Source organism: Eptatretus burgeri, chromosome 11 (assembly GCF_056783735.1).
Source record: "Eptatretus burgeri isolate ZD-2024b chromosome 11, Ebu_testis_v1, whole genome shotgun sequence".
In the NCBI taxonomy this organism is placed as follows: domain Eukaryota; kingdom Metazoa; phylum Chordata; class Myxini; order Myxiniformes; family Myxinidae; genus Eptatretus; species Eptatretus burgeri.
The window spans coordinates 91,639,588-91,660,309 of record NC_140971.1 but is presented as its reverse complement, the minus strand read 5'-3'; the positions used below and the strand labels follow the sequence as shown (position 1 = coordinate 91,660,309).

General features: G+C 43.1%; 1 protein-coding gene across 2 annotated transcripts in view; it reads right to left on the bottom strand.

Annotated features, from left to right (window-relative positions):
* The window catches only part of LOC147017617 (protein MTSS 2-like), a 100,710-nt gene that overhangs the window by 41,431 nt on the left and 38,557 nt on the right, over window positions 1–20,722 (bottom strand). For both annotated transcript variants that reach the window (XM_085847375.1, XM_085847376.1), the window contains 3 exons: window positions 14,349–14,433; window positions 14,070–14,161; window positions 13,837–13,911 (listed from right to left, as the gene is read on the bottom strand). In XM_085847375.1, coding sequence (XP_085703501.1) covers window positions 13,837–13,911; window positions 14,070–14,161; window positions 14,349–14,433 — 252 coding nt within the window. The remainder of the gene's footprint in view (window positions 1–13,836; window positions 13,912–14,069; window positions 14,162–14,348; window positions 14,434–20,722) is intronic.

Here is a 20,722-nt window from a genome sequence, read left to right as displayed (position 1 = left end):
GAATGGTTTTTTTATTTTTTATTTTTTACTTTTTTGTCTGTAATCACGTATAAAAAATTCTGCACAGCACAGTTATCATTGGAAATTTTTGTAACTTCGCATATCAGAGGCCTATCGAGATCCCTTTCAGTGCACAAAATTTTGAAGGTCAAGGTCAAAGGTCAAGGTCACTTTGTCGCAAATCAGGGGAGTCGACAAAACCCTTATTTTTTGAGTAATTTTTATCGGATCGTCTTCAAACTTCATGGGAATATAGTTCATGGTCTGGCGCTCAGCTGATTAATTTTTGGTGGCGATTGGCCTTGACCTTCATGGTTTGCGCCTGAGGTCAAACATATTTGACCCCAAGGTCAAATTTTCAAGTTTTAGGAACCATATCGTGTAGTACCTCAAATTGAACACCTCGATGAGTGCTTTCTAGATATGTCAAGCTTGAGACATTATGATGTCATTTGGTGACGTTATGAGGCAAAAGCATATTTTTCATGGTTACTCTGCAGACGATTCTCATCGGAATCTCTCGTAGGCAGATATTCCTCAAGGAGTTGCTCCTGGTGGATAGCAGCTCTGTTCACCTCAGTGTGACTTTAAAGAAGTCACATGTGGTCACCTTTTGGCAAGATACGGGTCACCCTGCGGGTGACATTGGTTTATTTACCAGTTTTTTTGATTCGGCTTGTCGAATTGCTACTGCGAACGTAGAAATGAAAAAAGTTATAACTCCGCGTTATAATTCCACGGCGACCTTACGACCTGTAAAATATAGCCAAACGGCGTAGGGCCACCCCAAGGCCACCACAGAAACTCTGCAGCCGCCGCACGTTTGTCAATTCAGAGGGCGTACGGCCGCCGCATCCTCGCCGTAGAGCAAATGTGACTTAGGCCTTAACTACAACCACCATGGCACCCAGCCAAAATTATATGGCCGCCATCTTGGTTTTCTGGTGGGCCCAACACATTAGTTCGGCATGTAGGCCCTCTGCTGATTATACATTGTCCGGATTTGTTGCGTCATTTTTCATTGGCTTTGTTTGGGTTGAGTGTTAATCACAATGAGGGACCTCTGGAAAATGAAATCATATGTCGAATAAAAATTATCAGTAAGGCCTTAGTTATTTTATAACTTGGTTTACGCAGTTCTTCAGCTAAAATGTAGGGTCGGTAGGTCGAAATATAAATATAAATCTTCTTCTTCTTCTTCTTTCGGTTGCTCCCGTTAGGGGTCGCCACAGCGGATCATCCGTATGATCAGCATAGTGATTTGGCACATGTTTTACGCCGGATGCCCTTCCTGACAACCCTGGTCGCCTCTTACGACAAAGGGATATGGTACACCTATTTTAACCGGGGTATACACCGGTCCAGTATACTGGTACTCATTTCGCCGACCTGGGAAGGATGACAGGCTGAGTCAACCCCTGGTGTATTAATTCAGTGGCCCAACGGGGCTTGAACTCAGGACCTTTTGGATCCCAAGCCGCTGCCCTAACCACTGCACCAACACCAGGCTTGAAATATAAATATAAAAATAATTTCAATTTTTAGAAATTATATATTTTTATTATTTGTTTTCGAATGTTCCATGGAAAAGAGTAGGTGGGGGGAAAATAAATATAAATCCTGGACCAGGAGGATCTAAGAAAACATTGAAGATGGAAGACCATTCAAATGCAGGATGCCCATGTTCACTGTATCATCTGATGTGAAAAACAATAAAGAAGGATTAAAACTTGTTTTTAGAATATATTCTGGCATGCTTTTCTTATAGGAACCTGTTGGATCATCAAACAAATGGAAACAATGCTGAGAAAATTACTGTCGAAGTCGTAGATGTGTGCGTGCACACCAGTGCATTGTGCTGGAGGTGATTAAAAAAATACCCCCGAGTGGGAGTGCCGGTCATCTCTGCCAGAGGTCGAAAGTAACTCTGTGCCAGACTGGAATAGGGGCAGTTCATAAAAGTACATACGCTCTACTTCCGGGTTTCAAAACCACCCACCCCCCCCCCCTGTATGCAGGCAAGGGACCACCCACCCACCCCCCTCATACATCGCTAATCGCTTGCAAAGCCAGCAGTTCCTTATGAATCGATGTTTGTAAGTCATGACGATGCAGTCCCTTGCGGTGTAATTTACCTTTTTCTTTTAACATCACAGCATGTCATTTATGAAAATAAAAGTACAAATTGACATTCAAGACAATGTTAATGTCATAAATGAAAGTAAGTGTGCATATAAACTTGTGTTCCATTGTTTTAGTTAAATCTGACAAAAGCTTCAAATGTAATATTTGTCTCGGAGAGTTACGGTTCTTAATTGGTTCACGAAAAAATTAAGTGACCACTATATTCGTTATTGTTGTCTGTCTGTCTGTCTGTACCTAGCATAGCTTCGTGGGTTTTGATCTGATCCTGACAAAATTTTGGTGGGAGGTTTATATCATGATGTAGTTGTGTTTTGCTGAAAATGGGCGTGGTGCGCCCATTATGGGCGTGGTGCGCCCATTATGGGCGGAGCCACGCCCAAAAAACGTGTTTTTAGTGGGTAGCCGATTTCAATTTGCATCTTCTCCTAGGGGGTTTATCGAATCTGGCAGGGGTTTTAGTATTTGGTTAGCCCAATGGCACGTGCATAGCCCCACGGAGCTCGATTTTTCATTTTTGTCCGAAAGTCAAGGTCACAAGGTCACAAACTTAGAAAATTTCGAATTTTGGCATAAAAATCATTCGACCGCCCAAACTTTGAGAGCTAGGATGACAAATTTTTTTTATGTATAATCTTGAGGTCATTCCCCACCTAAAGTCTGAAAACCATTTTGGTCTATCTCGAACACCTTGCCCGTGGCACCCCCTTCAAGTTTGTTTTTACGCTGATTTCATCAAAGTATGGATAATCCGATGAGTGCGAAATGCCATATGGCCTATATGACGTTATATTGTTCCTGGAATGTTCCAGAGGAAGTTTTGCACCAAAGGTCAAAATCCTTGACCTTTGACCTTCAAAGGTCACAAAAGTCAAATTTTCAAAGTTGTGGGAATCGAACCGGGTTTTCTACCTTCTTCGACGAACTAACTCCAATAAGCTATAGCACGTATCCTGTTTCCTTATTATCTTGCCAAAACGAAGTTTTTGCAAGATCTGTTACTTGGTAAGTTTTTTTGTTTGTTTGTCTGTAATCATTGGATTTTTCACCTTTATATCACTCTGTAGAGCACAATTCTCATCGGAAACTCTTGTGGGTACACATATCGTAGTATTATTACAATACCCTTCAGCACACATAAAGGTCAAGGTCAAAGGTCAAGGTCACTTTGCGGTAAATCATGGAGGTCGACGAAACCCTTATTTTTTGAGTAATTTTAATCGAATCATCTCCAAACTTTATGGGAATGTAGTATATGGTCTGGCGCTCAGCTGATTAGTTTTTGGTGGCGTTTGGCCTTGACCTTCATGGTTAGCGCCTGAGGTCAAACATATTTGACCCCAAGGTCAAATTTTCAAGTTTTAGGAACGATATCGTGTCGTACCTCAAATTGAACACCTTGATGAGTGCTTTCTAGATATGTCAAGCTTGAGACATTATAACGTCATTTGGTGACGTTATGAGGCAAACACATATTTTTCATGGTTACTCTGTAGAACGATTCTCATCGGAATCTCTCGTAGGCAAATATTCCTCAAGGAGTCGCTCCTGGTGGATATCAGCTCTGTTCACCTCAGTGTGACCTTAAAGAAGTCACACGTGGTCACCTTTTGGCAAGATACGGGTCACCCTGCGGGTGACATTGGTTTATTTTAATGTCCACAACATTGTTTTGTGACCTTTAAAGGTTATGCAAAGGTCAAATTTTGAAAGTTGTTGAACGAAACTGGGTTTTCCACATTTTGCAGCTAATAACCTGTCACTCGTACCACATGATGTTGATCATTTTTATAACTTGGTCAAACATTATCACATTGTCTCATCCTTGACTTCTGAAACAATCTACATCGTCAAATACCGCTCGCGAACCATCGTCGTCTGACTTGTTTAATACTTTTATTTTGTATGTACTTTATGAACGGCCCATACGGGGAATCAGAGAGAAGTTTGAAGGGCTACAAAATCGGAACGAGAGCAAATTTCAAAAAATGGCTTGTGTTGTTCTCGATAATAGTCCATAGTCTCTGAATCACTAATAACATTTGATCTCTCTTGATAAATGAGGGAGGAGATACGATTTGAAATCGACGATTTTCACAACTTTGACAGCCTCGTGACGTTGACCTCGACCTTGGACGACCTTGAAAGTTACATCGTTGTGCATGTCTCATCGACCTCTATCCATTCCACTATTGGTTATTTGTTTCCACTCGGTTTGATTGTGGACGTACGTACGGACGGACGGGCGGACAGACTTCGAGACTGTTATTATTAGGTCATCTCTAGTGAGATGATAGAGATGACCTAAAAAGGTGTCTACTCGGAGTCAACACGCTCAAAACGGTCAATCAGAGCCATAACCAGCTCTTACTTTTCAGGGGGAATCTGATCGTACCGTCTCTCCCCATCCCCATGAGCACATCAAAGGCTGATTTCTGGTCAGTTGAAGGCTGAATATCAGCATCTCGCAGGGAAACTTTGACGTACTTGGCACAGAAATCTTTCATTACGAACAGCGGTGTACAACTTTCGACAGAAACAAAATTGGCACGATCGAGAGTAGCCTGCGAATCATCCCTGCTGCTGCACTGAATTGATGCAATCATTCGGCCAGAATAATTGTCGTCAAGATATTGCGTGATTAAATCACCAATACAGTCACTCAAATTTATACCGCTGACATACTTCTTAACAATCACTTTCGCCCCAGAAACCACAGTCAATCTCAACCACGCCGGCCACTGCTCAGATGCCATGACCGAAGACTACTGCACAGTTTGGTTAAATGGGACTCAGCATTTTGGTGCGCGCGCGCGAAATTATATTTTGAAAATAAATGCCGACATTTACATTTCAGATTTTGAAACTTTTGCACCTTCGGCGGAAAATGTATAAATATACAAGGCTAAAAATGTGTTTTATATTTATATTTCATTTCGGCAAATATACCGTCGGTGGATCCGTAAACCAAGTTATAAAATAACTAAGGCCTAAGGTTGAATCAAGCCCATACACACCTCCCTAAAACCAGTGTTACACAATATTTGAACAGCCCCATGTTGGGGAGAAATAATCCGTGACCGTGTGACAAATCAGCTCGTTCTGATATAACCATGGCATAAGCTGACATGGATGAGAGGTGTCGAGTTAAACTTTTAATAGTGCTATAAATGTGTTGCCCAATTGCGCTTTATATACGCATTTCCCAATTGGCCAGTTACCAGATTTTTAAAGCCAATTTACCAGCCTGCAACACATCTACTCAAACATTCTCCTACTCCCCACACATGCAAGCCTTCCCCCACACTTCTCACACTCAAACATTCCCCCGCACCCACCATACTCAAACCTTCCGCTTCCCCACACACTCAAACCTTCCCGCTCACTTCACTCCCCCCAAGCCTCACCTTGCCCCCCGTCCTGCACCATCCCAATGCCACCTCACCCACTAACTTTGTGAAGCTCAAACATCCAGGGCCTCCATCCCAACCTGACAGATCTTTCAATCCAGGCTACTTCCAATAAACCAGGCATCATTTGCTTAACGGAATTCTTCCTCCTCCCAGACGTCCCTGACTCCTTAGTGTCTCTCCATAGCTATTGTCTCCTCTGGGTTGATCATCCGAAAACCCATCCTGGCGGCGGAGTTGGACTTTACACCAAAAACTAAATTTCTCACTCTCCAAGTACTGCTCTTACATCTCCAAACCCCAGGAGTACTTTTGGCTGCAACTTCCCCTCTGCTCCTCATCTCATGTTTGTCTGTGTGTTGCAGTATCCTCCCAATGGTGAAGACTCCATTTACATCTCTCTCAGATGACATGGGCCAATTTTTAATCACTCATCCCAACTTTTTCTTCCTCATATGTGGTGACTTCAATTGTCACCATGCAAATTGGCTCGGTGTTGGTATCTCCCTCACCAGCCATGGCACTTCTGCAAAACAATTCTGTGACTCCATGGGTCTGACCCAATCTGTGAATTTTCCCACCAGGATTTCTTCCAATGCAAAACCTTCCCTCCTAGATTTGGTGATTACCAACTTCCCCGCCAATTCATCTTGCTCGTCCTCTGACCCAATTGGCTCATCTGATCATGTGCTTGTGAAGGTCAACATCTCTCACCATTGTCAGAGAACAGCCTCAGTGCAGGCGAGTCTGGCAGTTCACTCAGGCAAACTGGCAGGTACTGCAAGCAGCTATCACACTACAGGACTGGTCTCCGATATCTACTTCCCCTGATATAGATTCAGCCTGGGAATTCTTCCACAGAAACCTGCTCTCTCTCATACACAGATTCATCCCATCTTATCTTCAGTTATCTTACCCATCCTCATGCTCTTAGTTCTCTGAACCCTGTGGTGAGGCAGTTACTTTAAAACAACTTGCACTCTCCTCTTGGAAGGCAAATCCAACCGAAGGCAACCTCAGATCATTCCACAAAGCCCTCAACAAGTGTGGGTCTACTTTCAGGAGAGCCAGAAAACAACATCTGTCCAATCTCAAGAATGAACTTCCAAACTTGTCTCCCTCCTCTAAAACCTTGTGGTGCCTTATCAAGTCCATCTCTAGTGTATGCTTTCCTTCCAACCCTTCCCTCACTTCAAATGGCACCACAGCCAACTCTGCTCATGAGAGGGACGAATGCCTCAATTCTGTGTTTGCTTCAAAAATCTTGTCACAAACCCCTCCCCCTCTGTAACCACCCTTCCCAGTTGCACCCATCTGCTCTTGGATTCTGTGTCTTTTGCTCCTGAGAAAGTGGAAAAGTTTCTGGCAACCCTAGACTCTGACTCTGCAACTGGACTGGCCGGTATCAGCCCACGTGGCCTAAAAATCTGTTCTGCTCTTGCACTTCCTCTCTCTCTCTGCCCTTTTCACCCTGTCATTTACCTGAGATCATCTTACATCTGCTTGGAAATCAGCCAACATCAGAACATCACATTAAAAAGGTGCCAAAACATATCCCATTACACTACAGACCAATTAGCTTGCTTCCAATCAGCAGCAAGGTCAATAAATCCATCATCGCAGTTGACATAAAATCATTCTTTTTCTCCAACAACTTCATTTCAAGTCATTAATTCAGATTCAGGCTGAGTCACTCCACCTTGGACATGTGACTTCTACTCTCCCAACAATAGATGGAGGCCCTCAATATCAGTCATGAGATCAGAGCAGTCTCTCTGGACATGTCTTGAGCTTTCAATAGTCTGACATCCGGCCTTACTATCTAAATTCTGTGCCTATGGAATCCAAGGCCAACTCCACTCTTGGATGATTGACTTCCTCCACTCTCGTAGCCAATGTGTGGCTCTCAACGGAACCCTTTCTTCCCCTCTCCCTGTCAAGGCTGGAATGCCCCAAGGCAGTGTTCTAGGCCCCATCCTATTCCAAATATTGATCAATGACCTCACCAGCTCTGGAAAATCCTCTATCTCTTTGCTGATGACTCCACTCTCTGCAGTGACATCTCTCATCCTTCTAGCAGACAGGCAGCAGCTTCTTCCCTCTCATCAGACCTTGACAAACTCACAAACTGGTCAAACACTTGGAACATGTCTTTCAATCCTGAGAAATAGCACACACTCACTCCGAAAGGACCGTTCCACAAACCCTCCAATCTACTATCTCAAAGAAGTTCAGTCACTCAAGCTCTGGGGTCTCACTATCAGCCACAGTCTCTCTTGGGCATGCCACATTTCAAAGTTTGCTTTCAAAGCCAGACTGCCTTGGGGCACCAGACTGCCTTGCTGGGCATCCTCTGTCGTGCAAAGTCCTTCCTTGGCACACCTGAACTCCTATCCACCTATAAGGCTTTCATCCACAGCTTTATGGAGTATTTCTCTCCCATCTGGGCTGGCTGGCTCCCTTGCTCACATCTTACTCAGCTTCACACAGTGGAAACCAAGGCCTTTAAAATCATTAGAATCTTTCATGATGAAGCTGAGCCTCTCTGTGGGTCTATCATTTTGCCATCACCAACAGGTTGGTGATCTCTTTGTCTTCTTCTGCTTCATTTCTGGTCTTGCACCCTCTGCCCTCTCAATGCTCTATTCCCCCAAGTATCTGCAGGTATCCATCCCTAACACACGTATCTCCTAAATCCAGAACCACTCTCCCGGTGTTCAAGACAAGCTGTTCACTATGATCTCAGGTCATCCCTCATCCAAAGCCATGATATTTTCCCCACTCGTTAACCCATAACCCACCCCTCCCAAAATTTTGCTTATGTATCAATTTTGTCCACCCCTTGCGTTCTCCAATACCACTCATCGTTACCTGCATCCCTTGGTTGTCTGTCTCTGTCTACCTTCTACCTCTGCCCTGCTACTGGCATTTCCCCTTTCTCCTGCTGTTCTCTTCGTTATGTTGTTTGCTGGTCTGTTCTGTATCCCAGCTCTTCCACGAGCCTCGACCATGTATGTAAAAATAAATAAATATAATGACGAAGGTTGATAACAATGGAGCGGGAGAGTGGAACAGAGGAACGAACACACACACACACACACACACACACACACACACACACACACACACACACACACACACACACACACACACACACACACACACACACACACACACACACCAAAACTGAGGGTAACCGATATGAAGTAAATCCCATGTTCAGAATTACTATGAATCTTATCTATCTAAACTTATTCATTCACATGGGAACATGGGAACATGGGACAGACAAGGCACAAGGTTAATGAGACAGATTAGAGAATGTAAGCTGAGCTGTTCAACAGCAAGGATGAGGGAGTAGAGGGGACAAAGGGGGCGAAATATATACATTATATATATTTTGTATCACAGGTTGTGACCAAAATGCAGTCATTCTTGTTAACAAAGTTACACCATGATTGGATGGAAAATGTGTCCGGCATTCCAAAAAGTCTGTTTTCTGTAGGCATGGGTTGCAAGGTGTTTCACGTTACAGGAATAAACGGCCTCAACCTCATTGCACTGATGCGATTTATCTTCAAGCTTTATGATAAGCCTGAGATCAACGTTATTTTTTTTAAAGTCTTTGAGACACATTTTCTGATAATAATGTCAATTTCTATTACCTCTGCTACCAAATGTGGACGGAGGTTATGTATTCACTCATCCCTGTTTGTCTGTCTGTCTGGCTGTGAACAGGATATCTCAAAAAGTTATGGACGGATTCTGACAAAACTTGGTGGATGAGTTGGGTAGTTGACAAGAACAAGCTGATTCGACTTTGGTTAAGCGCTGCTGGATGCAGATCCGGCCGATCAGTGGGATACAAAACGTGAACGGTTCAGCTTTTCGGAGGTATACGCTTTACTGAGCGCTGTTCGAGTTTACTTTGGAGACTCCCATGTTTTTAAATGGTGATGAGTGCTGCTCTGTTTCGTTGGAGTACTTGCTTGAGCGCTTTGAATCAAGCAAGCCTCTTGCTAAAGGAACATACTCCTGTTTCATGGACTGGTCTTTGTATCAAAATTCCTTAGACTGGGGAATCCCTGCCATTCCCTCTTTTGTCCCAAAATCCAACCACTTCCTCCCCCTCCCCACACCCTAAAAAGGCACCCCAAAATGTTCAAGTCACATGAGTGAAACATATCACCATGAAATTTCCCCACCAAGCTATGATTGTGCTAACACCAACAATTATACATTTCACCGAACCCTCACCCTTACCATAACCCTTCTACAACCCTAACGTTCATCCAACCAAAAATTATACATTTCACCTGATAATGATTCGACCTTTGGTTTCTATTTGGCTGCTCTAGCACTTCACAATCTGGGCCAAAATAAAGAGTTTATTAAATTTCTCAAGCACGTTCCAATGGATTTGCATAATTTTTCGAAAATAAAAAAATGCCACATGACACAGTTCATTAGATCGAGTTTAAATTCATAAAAATGAGAATTAACCATTAAAAGTAATTTGTTAAAACTAAATCTGCTGTAAAGAGTGTTTCTCATAAAGGGAGTCTTGTAATTTTTGAGTGTCCATCCCAGATGACCTTCATTCAGTTTGACATTCAGAACGTGGTTGTTTTTTGAGATTAATTTTTTTAGACAGTCAAGGCTCGTGGAAGAGCTAGTACACTGTACAGGTCAAGACGTAACAGGACAAAAGGAACAGTAGAGAGGGTGGGGGGGGGGGGTGAGACACCAACAGTGGAGTTGAAGGACAATAGAGAGAGAGACTTGGACAAACAATAGGTGTGGGGGGAATGGGGATAGGAAAGGACACATAGGGTGGACAGGATAGATACAGAAGGAAACTCTCAGGAAGGGGGGGGGGAGACAAAGCATGGAAATAACAGAGGGTGCAAGCTAAGAAAGAAGGTGGTAAAAGACAGAGAGACCACTGACTTGTTTGCAATGGCAAAGTGATTGGCCCACAGACTCAGCTTCAGCGCAGGAGATTCCAATGATCTTGAAGGCCTTGGTTTCCACACTGTCAAGCTGAGCAAGGTGCAAGTCATGGGAGCCAGCACAGAGGGGAGAGTAGTACTCCATCAAACTGTGGATAAAGGACTTGTAGGTGGATAGGAGTTCAGGTGTGCCAAGTAAGGACGCCAGTTGACGGAGAATGCACAGTCGGCTTTTACTGAGTTCCCTTACAAGGAACTTCAATGTAGGAGGCGTTCGGCCCATCAGTCCTGTGCAATGATTGCCAGGCTATGGTTGTGCATGCTCTATCGTTTTTTATGAATGAAGAGCATTAAGTAAGGAAGCAACATGTACCATTTTTATCTGCTGACCTCCCAGACTCATGGGGATGCTCAACCATTACACCACCGAGTCTGGTTTGTTGGAGTTTGAAAAGGAAGATCATAGTATGTTCCATTGGTTGGATTGTAGGGTGTTCATAAGGAGCAGACAAAAAAAACCTTCCAAATAGCAGCTAAACAGTTTCTAAATGAATGATGTTATCATTTACGTACATTTAAATGGTGAATCATATTCATGGGTTCATCGATGAAAGATTGCATTCTCTAATCCAAGCGGACTTTACAATGAGGTCTCACTGTGCCATTTTGCTCAGGGACAGATGACTGCATTGTGAGGGGAGATGTTATCCACTGTCCAATGTGCAAGAGGATAATTGGGAGTTAACTGTTACAGAACAGCTGTTGGAGTCCAACATCAAGATGAAAACAAAACTATATTTTTGTGCAGCAGCTTGGTGCGAGCAAGTGTCAAGATGATGCATGGAAACCTGCAATTATTATTTGCCTTTTCACACCCAAACTCTCAGCTGTGTTCTTGTTAGAACCAATTTCGAAATTCTGGCACTTCCCAACACTGTGAGAGTTAACATCACACGTTTCCACAATGTGTGCATGATCATAAGCAGGAAGGCTGGGATCACAGCTGGGATGCATAGCGACTCTAGGAAATTAAAACTCAGACGCTAGGAACAAATTGCTTCAGTCACAAACATTGATTGTACTTTGCACTAAAAAGAACCCACAATAAAACTGATCATCTTTGTTCGTATGCAGCAGAAGGCTGCAGGGTAGCATCATCGGCTGAGGTCGCGGCTGTGCCACTGATGCAATGCCCTCTGCTGGTTAGGACAGGAATTAGTAATTTGTTCAGGGTGCCGGCGATAGCTCGCCTACTCTTCGCGAAGGACACCAAGGGATCTTTAGTTTCCAGCAACTAATGCTGGCCGATGGGACGCCCACTTAAGTCCATTCGAGGGACAGCACACACATTGATGAATCAGCCTGCCTGTGAAAGATAAACCTCATGTGATGGTCGGGTTGAAGTATTGCATAAGAGCTCACACCAATCACACACAACACCTGTATTAGTAATATATTTACTCCAATTTATACATATTTCCTTAATTTTCCACAATCCGATTGTAATCATACATTATTCTTGAAAAAAATAATGTCCAAAGGAACACCTTATCATACAGTTAAACATTCCACAGTGCCACGTGTCATGCAGGACACTTTGTTCAAATTTCTATGGAGAAAGATCGAACAAGTGTAACTTACAAGCATGAATAAGCTTTCAACCTTTTCACTACTGTGTGTCATGTGGAGTTAACATCACGATGCCTCAACATACTCTAACTAGAGAAGTGTATGTTTGTCTGTGTTTTTGACTTCTATGCACTCCTGTACCACTGGAGGGAATTAATTCAAACCTGGTGGTTGTACTGGGGGTGTGCACGAGAAGGTTTTACATGGTAAAAAATATATCATGGTCTCAAGGGTATCGGCTGGGGGAAGCACCCTGATTCTCTCCTGTAAACATATCGATGGCATAGCCTTTAAAACTTTTATTATATTTCCTAGTGGTAGGGGTAATTGCACCTCGTACTAAAATACCACAATTCTGGGGGAAGGAACCCATTTGGCATTCTGGGGGAAGGAACCAGTCTGGCATTCTGGGGGAAGGAACCCGTCTGGCATTCTGGGGGAAGGAACCCGTCTGGAATTCTGGGGGGAAGGAACCCGTCCGTCATTCTGGGGGAAGGAACCCGTCCGCCATTCTGGGGGAAGGAACCCGTCCGCCATTCTGGGGGAAGGAACCCGTCCGCCATTCTGGGGGAAGGAACCCGTCCGCCATTCTGGGGGAAGGAACCCGTCCGCCATTCTGGGGGAAGGAACCCGTCCGCCATTCTGGGGGAAGGAACCCGTCCGCCATTCTGGGGGAAGGAACCCGTCCGCCATTCTGGGGGAAGGAACCCGTCCGCCATTCTGGGGGAAGGAACCCGTCCGCCATTCTGGGGGAAGGAACCCGTCCGGCATTCTGGGGGAAGGAACCCGTCCGGCATTCTGGGGGAAGGAACCTGTCCAGAATTCTTGAGGATTTAACCCATCTGTAATTACCCCATGCAGATAGTGAAAAGTGGGGTTAAGCAATAGGTTCACTCTGTGTCTATGATAGAGGACCTACTTAATTTCCATTGAATGTTACATTTTGAACACTAGAACACGAATTGGAACGTGAATTGTAACACAAACCAGCAGTTTAGCAGTACTTTGGTTATGAATTCGGCAAATTGTCCAGAATCTTGTCCCAAGTCAGCTTGCGCACAAAGGAGTAAGGTCATCTCTTCAGTCTGTTTACCTGTCTAGTATTCAAGCAAAATCGAAACTATCATTCCAAACAGGAAACTTACTGTTTTTAGGGAAGTGATAAAGGATACAAACAACAGGCATGAATAATTATATTTAACAGGTTAAATATGGTGGTACAACTCCAAAAAAAAGGTTTTGTTTTGGGGTTTTTTTGTCTACCACCTTTAAAAGCTTTATTTTATTTCAATTGAATTATATACTTTAACACTGTAGAACACAAATCGCCTTGTTTACACTTCCAAAAACCTCCAGTTTAGCAGTGCTTCAACAAAATATTACACCATTTTATGCCATCTCGCCAAATCAATTTGCCGCTCGTGCCCTCAGGATTGGGTAATATTAAGATTCACACAAAATTGCGACTCGTGCACGGAAATATAGATTATGATTGGAAATGCATAGCAAGAGTTGAAAAGACCCTTCCCATGTCCTTGTTCTCAAGAGTCCGTGGGATGAGGTGTTCTATAAACTCTCTAGTTCTGCGGGATTATGGGGGAATTATCCCGTCCTCATGGATGGGTTCTTTGCTTGTTTACAGAATTGCACAAACCAATAAAAACCATGAAAAGTTTACATTGTACCGACAGCCCAACCCTCACCTTTCCTCACTTTCTTCTGCAGCTTCAATGTATCTGATGACTTTTTCTTGATTTCTTGCCGAGCACGCTTGAAGTCTACCATGTAACATGAATAAATAAATAAATAAGAGAAACAAAATTGTCGACTCCTTACATTTTTCCACATGGTATATTATAGTGGCTTCTGAAGCAGGCTACAAACTCTGCACACGCATTGCCAGTGAGTCCTCCATCCATAGCTCAATTACCCTTACCCTTGGCATGGTCTTTGTCCAGCTGTGTTGCAGTTTTTTTCCAGTCCTCAATCTTGTCTTGCAATGGTGTAATAAGACTTTCCATCAGGGATCTGCTCAAACATAGGCATGCAGTTAGAGTACTCTATGGCTTAAGGCAAGCAGTCACAAATCAAACCACAAAATCCATTGTTTTCTCATCATAAAAATAATGCAGAATTGTTTGATTCAAAAGGTCGGTAAATGTTAAACAGGAAAGACAATAACTGGCACAGTGCAAAACATCACAAACAGACTCACGTAGAAAACTGCCGGAACTTCGACTCGATCCTCTTGTGTCGTAAACACATCCGCGTCAGCGATGAACCGAGTTCCCGTGTCGCACCTGGCACACAAATAAAAATTATTGTACGTGAGACCGGAAGTGCACACACCTAGCTGATATTCCCGTAAGAGAATGCTATGATGTCATCCAACATGACATACGCTTTGACAAAAGTGTACTTTCAACTGGACTGAATTGAATAAAAGGAGTTGTTGGATGTAACTTTAGATGTTGTAGGCAGAAATGTAAACGAGTTAATTATTATGCCTTCAAAGTTTGGTGATGAGGTGCTAAGTGGTGTGAGAGAGGGAGAGGGAGGAGAGAGACACACCCAGAGAAAGCGAGGAGATAAGATAGGAAACAAAGAAATACAAGGAGATATACAAATAGCATCCTTTTTTTCATGTAGATATTCATATTATTTCAGGTTTATAAATATATTTGAAATTCACCAAGTGTTTCCAATCGAAGTGTTTTTGTTTCCAAGGTTTTCAACCAAACAGTACATGTAAACTGCTTTTCTGGAGTGTTCCATTAGCAAGTGGCTTGCTATCGCTTGCCAAGCTAGCCATTCCTTATGAACCGCTTCACAAGTTGCTTGGCAAGCGAGGCAAGCCAAAACCTATATATATATATATATATATATATATATATATATATATATATATATATATATATATATATATATATATATATATATATATATATATATATATATATATATATATATATATATATATATATATATATATACATACATACATATATACTTTAATTGGTTCTACTTTTCATCTTAATTCTTCAAGAACTACAAAAGTGCAAACTCTCCTCTTCCCCAAAATGCACAGTGGTAGGTCAATAGAGAAGCTTGGCAGGGGCTCCTTCTTCCGACTTCCCATTTATTTATCTTTCTTTCCCTTTGTATCGTACTCTGTAGGCGCTGCTAACACAATACATTCGTTTGGGGAAGTTGTCACAAGAGGATCGAGTAAAAATTAAAACGAGAGCCCGGACGCAGCCTTTGCTCGAGTACCACGATGGCATTGTTCACATGGAGACCACCGTATTGTTAAGCAGTGACCAGCACTCCGTTCTATTTACTTATTTATGTTAACAATTTTACAAACCAAGTGAAATTACCAAACGACATTCTGATCCTTGACTAAAGTGGATCTCGTGTTTTAACCTCAAAGCATGAAATATCAGTAAAATAAATGTAAAATGTGTTTCATTCAAATGTATAATATTCTTCGAAGGTTTCGCACAAGTCCCTTTCAAATCAAGCAAAGCACCATGATATTCACAATTTCGTTTGCCTCAGTTTTCATTTCGGACTTTATGACATCATCACTGCAAAAAAAAATAAAAAAAACATGTTTACAATTGAAATTTGCTCAACACTTGTAATCTAAACTTTATTGAGAGAAATGTATATAGAGTCATCGATTCATTACGCACTGGCAATAAATATATTTATGACAATTCCGTGTCTCTTGAGGGTCATCTGATTACTACATCGGGAAGAAAGGGGAGGAACTAAAATGAGAAAACAAAAATTGAGACTTTAATGAAGATAAGTGCAGAGGGGAGAAAAGAGAAAGGAGGGTAAAAGAATGTGGGATGAGTTGTGAGAGAAGAGCAGGGATGTAGGAGTGATTGGAAGGGAAATAAGAAACATTTGTGGACATATTGTGGACAGGGGTTGGTCAAAATTTTCACCATAATAGCATACAATATTGTTGCGGCTCTGCAAAGGCGGCAATCCACCGAGGCAATGGCATCCAACGTATAGCGATCCCAAGACAGTTATCTCATTAGTGTTCGTTTAGTTAGCCCTTTTTCATTTGTCTAAGGAATACATGGGACAGGTTGTGTTGCGTCGGGCTTTTAGTTAGTTCTTCAATCGCCGACTCTTTCATCGATTTTACTTCCCTTTTCCTGTTCAAATGGCACGCCATAAACCAACCGAGACCTCACTTCAGACCCTCACCACAATGCAACAATGCTCATCATAATTCTCATAACGACTTCTAAAAGTTCCCACAACAACCTATCCTTGGTCTCCTCACCGCAATCACTTCAACCACTCCCAATGCTTCAATGTCTTCATGACAAATGCCACAGTGCTTCCTCTCCCTCACTACAACCGCTACAAACCATCCCAACCACAGCTAGCTCATTGGACGCTCACCACAGTCTCCGAGGATGCCGGGCGAACGAAGGACCTTACGAGCCATGGTATTTTGGCGTGTAACTTGAAGCACAAATATGCACTGGGGCTCATTCAATGACGTCCGGGTAGCCATGGTGCTCTGCTAAATAACAACGCTCGAATGGAGTTCAGCACACGCTCATGGGCGGAGGTGGCTCCCGAAGACCCTCAGGCAATGTTAATTACGGAGCTGTGTCACGTGGCCAGGCTGCAGTGCAACTGAAGCCATTTTTGGCTTCGGAGTCTGGTGGGGCATGGCTATGGCTCAGGGTGACGGCTATGTGCCAATAGGGGAGCTCAGAAATGCCTGCAGTGTCTTTTGATCCTCTTTTTGGCCCCTGCTTCACTCTGGGCTCAGTCTCTCTTTCGTCCCGTCTCTCTTGAGCCTCTGACGCAGAATCTCTTCGTCCTTCGTCCAGAGCCTTTGCCAAGCCGAGCGTCATCCAAACTGAGAGTGCAGCGCAACTGAGCGATGCGAGCGGGGCTGAGCAAGCGTTACTGGGTCATCTCCCGGTCATCAGCATTCGGCTTTGATGGCGTTCCAGTCATTAGTAAAACATTTACAGACTTCTCACACGTGCCCTGTTGAGCTTTCTTCTCACAAATCTTTTTCTCCCATTTGTGTCTCCTCTACTGTGGATGCACGAACTAAAAAAAGCAACAATTACTGATTCGCACCTCTCACACTTCCCCTTGCATCACACTGCACCACATTTTGCACCTCCCACTCACACACCGTAAACACCCCCAGTTTTCTTCCCTACTCCCCCTTCCTATGCGATTGGGTTGCATCGGTTCGTCGACCATGCCAGGTACAACAAGGTTGCCAACACCTTAACTGCTTCTCTTCTTTCTGAGCTACTTCTGATTTCCGTGTGTGTGTGTGTGTGTGTGTGTGTGTGTGTGTGTGTGTGTGTGTGTGTGTTGGCACCTGTAACATGTGTAACATGAGTTAAGATTGTAGAAGTTAATATCAGGGTAACTCTGCACTGTCTCTTTTATAAATAACCATTTTCTTTTGCTGCACCCACAAATTCCTTGCTTTTCCCTGGTGTACATTTTGTGAATAAACTTTTTAATGTGCCACATAATTTTCCTCGCCCTTGCTTTTAATAAATTGCTTGTTATAAATGTATCGAGCACATTTCATCTTTAATATCATTGGTCCAGCATGGTCTGCACATTAGCTTAGTCGCGAAGTTCTACCCGGCAACAATCTGTTTTATTAGCTGGTGCGTACTTGGCAGCTCCTCGGTTGGTTGTACCTGATACAGTAAGTTTAACACAAGTACGCATCGAGAGCACGTGACCCAAATTGACCGGCCGTCCACAGATAAGGTATCACACGAAGTAGTGCAACCCGGCCCAGCTTGGAAGTACCAATCGGCATTCATGGTTGCTTAGCAACCTGCCAGTGTCTGGAGTTATCTGTACCTGGCAGCCTCAGGACTGGTTGTTCGCGAGGGACCCAAGCGCTCCCCCTCGTGGTGAGCCTCGAACCCCGAGTCCGCAATAACATGTAATATAGATGGTTTCCTAAATCCATTCTGTTTGTGTTTCATTGGTATGACTTGGTATAAATTATATTCATGAAACTACAACTGCAACTCCATTACTGTAAATGTGTTTTCTCAGATCATTGTGGTATTTTCACAGACAGGGTGATTCATCAATGTGTGGGCCGTCCCCCATCCAAAACCATGATCTTTTCTACCCCTGTTAACCCCCCACCACCCCAAGACCACCTCCTTCCAAATTTCCAGATTTTCCTACCTGAGAGTTTGCTTCTGTATCCATCAAGTCCACCTTGTGTGTTCTCCCCCTACCACTCAATCCTTCCCATATCCCTTATTTATCAAAAGTCTCCCTCTATTTTGTCCTTTCCCTGCTGTTGATATTTTCCCTCTCTGTCTACTGTTCCTTTTGTTCTGTTGCATCCTGATATGTTCAGTGTTCTCACTCTCCCACAAGCCTTGACCTTGTATACAAAAAAACAATGGGGCTTGTGTGGGCTGTGCATAAACATCCCATCTGCCAGCATAAGTTGATGGATGTTAAAGATTCCACGGTGTCCTTCGTAAAGAGAAGGCGAGCTATTGTCAGCACCCTGAACAAATTCCAAATTCCTGTCCTAACTACTGTTGAACATCAGGCCTGGCTGGTTCGTGAAAGACTTGCACCAAAAACTTCCCAACCCCACAAGATTGTGAAAATAATTGTGGCTTTAAGAAAGAAGATGTGCGAGGAGCATTAGATGGTGAGTTTTTTTTGTTATTTTTTTTAAACCGAAACAAAAATTTGAGCAATCATGATCAGCAAGTAGTCCGGTGAAACAACGCGACGTGAACACCTCACCAAACAAAAATAGAATGACCCCACAACCTGCACCGACGATAACCATGAAATAGGGAACATTTCAAACAAGACAGCTCATTTCTCTTAACAAAAAGGGATTTTCACAGATTTGTTGGAATAGCGTCCCTTTGCACAGATGCACGGCCACACATTTCTCACCAAACACAAACATTCCACACTTCATCGTGGCACCATATGCGTACATGCCTGACCGAGGTTCGAAACCAACTGGCCCAAGCCTGGTGAGATTGCCTTCGGTTAAACTTCAGCAGTCATGGAAAAAAAACATATACATCCATATATATATATATATATATATATATATATATATATATATATATATATATATATATATATATATATATATATATATATATATATATATACACATAGTATATGCAAAACAGCTCCTGATTTGGTGAAGCAGCAGAGCACAGATCGTGTATCACAACAGCCCAAACTGCACAACCAGTGAGCAACAATGGTCATCTGCCACCCAACACATTGTCTCTGCCCTGCTGCACACCAAGCCATCGGTTGTGTGGGGATTATGAAAAACAAAACCAAACTTGGTGGATGAGTTAGGGAGGTAACAAGAACAAGCTGATTAGATTTTGCTTTTGGTCTGGATGTAGATCTGGCCTATCAGTGTGATACAAAACGTAAACTAGTCATCCTGGCAGAGGTAGAGTGTGTGTGTGTGTGTGTGTGTGTGTGTGTGTGTGTGTGTGTGTGTGTGTGTGTGTGTGTGTGTGTGTGTGTGTGTGTGTGTGTGTGTGTGTGTGTGTGTGTGTGTGTGTGTGTGTGTGTGTGTGTGTGTGTGTGTGTGTGTGTGTGTGTGTATTTTCACGTTTAAAATGGTTTTCTCTGCAATCGCTTGTCCGATCAATGCAAAACTTTAAACATAGGAGGAGGAGGAGGGGAATATTTTATTGCTCCCCACAGAGAATATTTTATTGTTAACTCTGACATCATAGGTCACGTGGTATGGCAGCCATATTGGATCAAAGGAGAAAATTTTGAAATAATTTTCTCAGAAAACCGCTCGATGAAAAAAAAAATTGAAACTTGGCATACGTCATTAACTCCGCATGGAGTACACAGGGTGTATCGATGTCATCGGGGAAGTGGTATTCGAGTCATAATTGGTTGAATCATAATCTTCATCCGAAAAACCTGAAACGTCATACATCTGATCTTTGACCTGATGTGATTGCAGAATCAAACTTATGATGTTCATAACCGATACCAAGAAACTACGTGACACAATGGGGTGCACGGATGAAATGGGTATATGGGCCATAATAGTGGCATGTTCAATTAACAATGGCATTTCTGTTCAGAAAAAAACACATGATGTGGGACTATGTGCTCTACGAGTGTCGTTCTAGTTCATTATGCAATCACCGAGGCAGCAGTTTAGAGCATGGGATTAAAATGACCGTTTTTACAGCCATTTTTCCCTGCTGTGCAGGGGTTTGGCTTTTTTTTCTTGAGGCAATGTTTTATGGCCGGATGCCCTTCCTGACGCCAACCCTGGTCGCCTCTTACGACACACAGGGATATGGTACACCTATTCTAACCGGGGCATACACCGGGACCAGTACACTGGCACTCATTTCGCCGACCTCGGAAGGATGACAGGCTGAGTCAACCCCCTGGTGTATTAATTCAGCAGCCAACTGGGCTTGAACTCAGGATCCTGGGATCCCAAGCCGCCACCCTAACCACTAAGCCAACACCAGGCTTCTAGAGCATGGGATTGAACGCTGCAAGTTATTG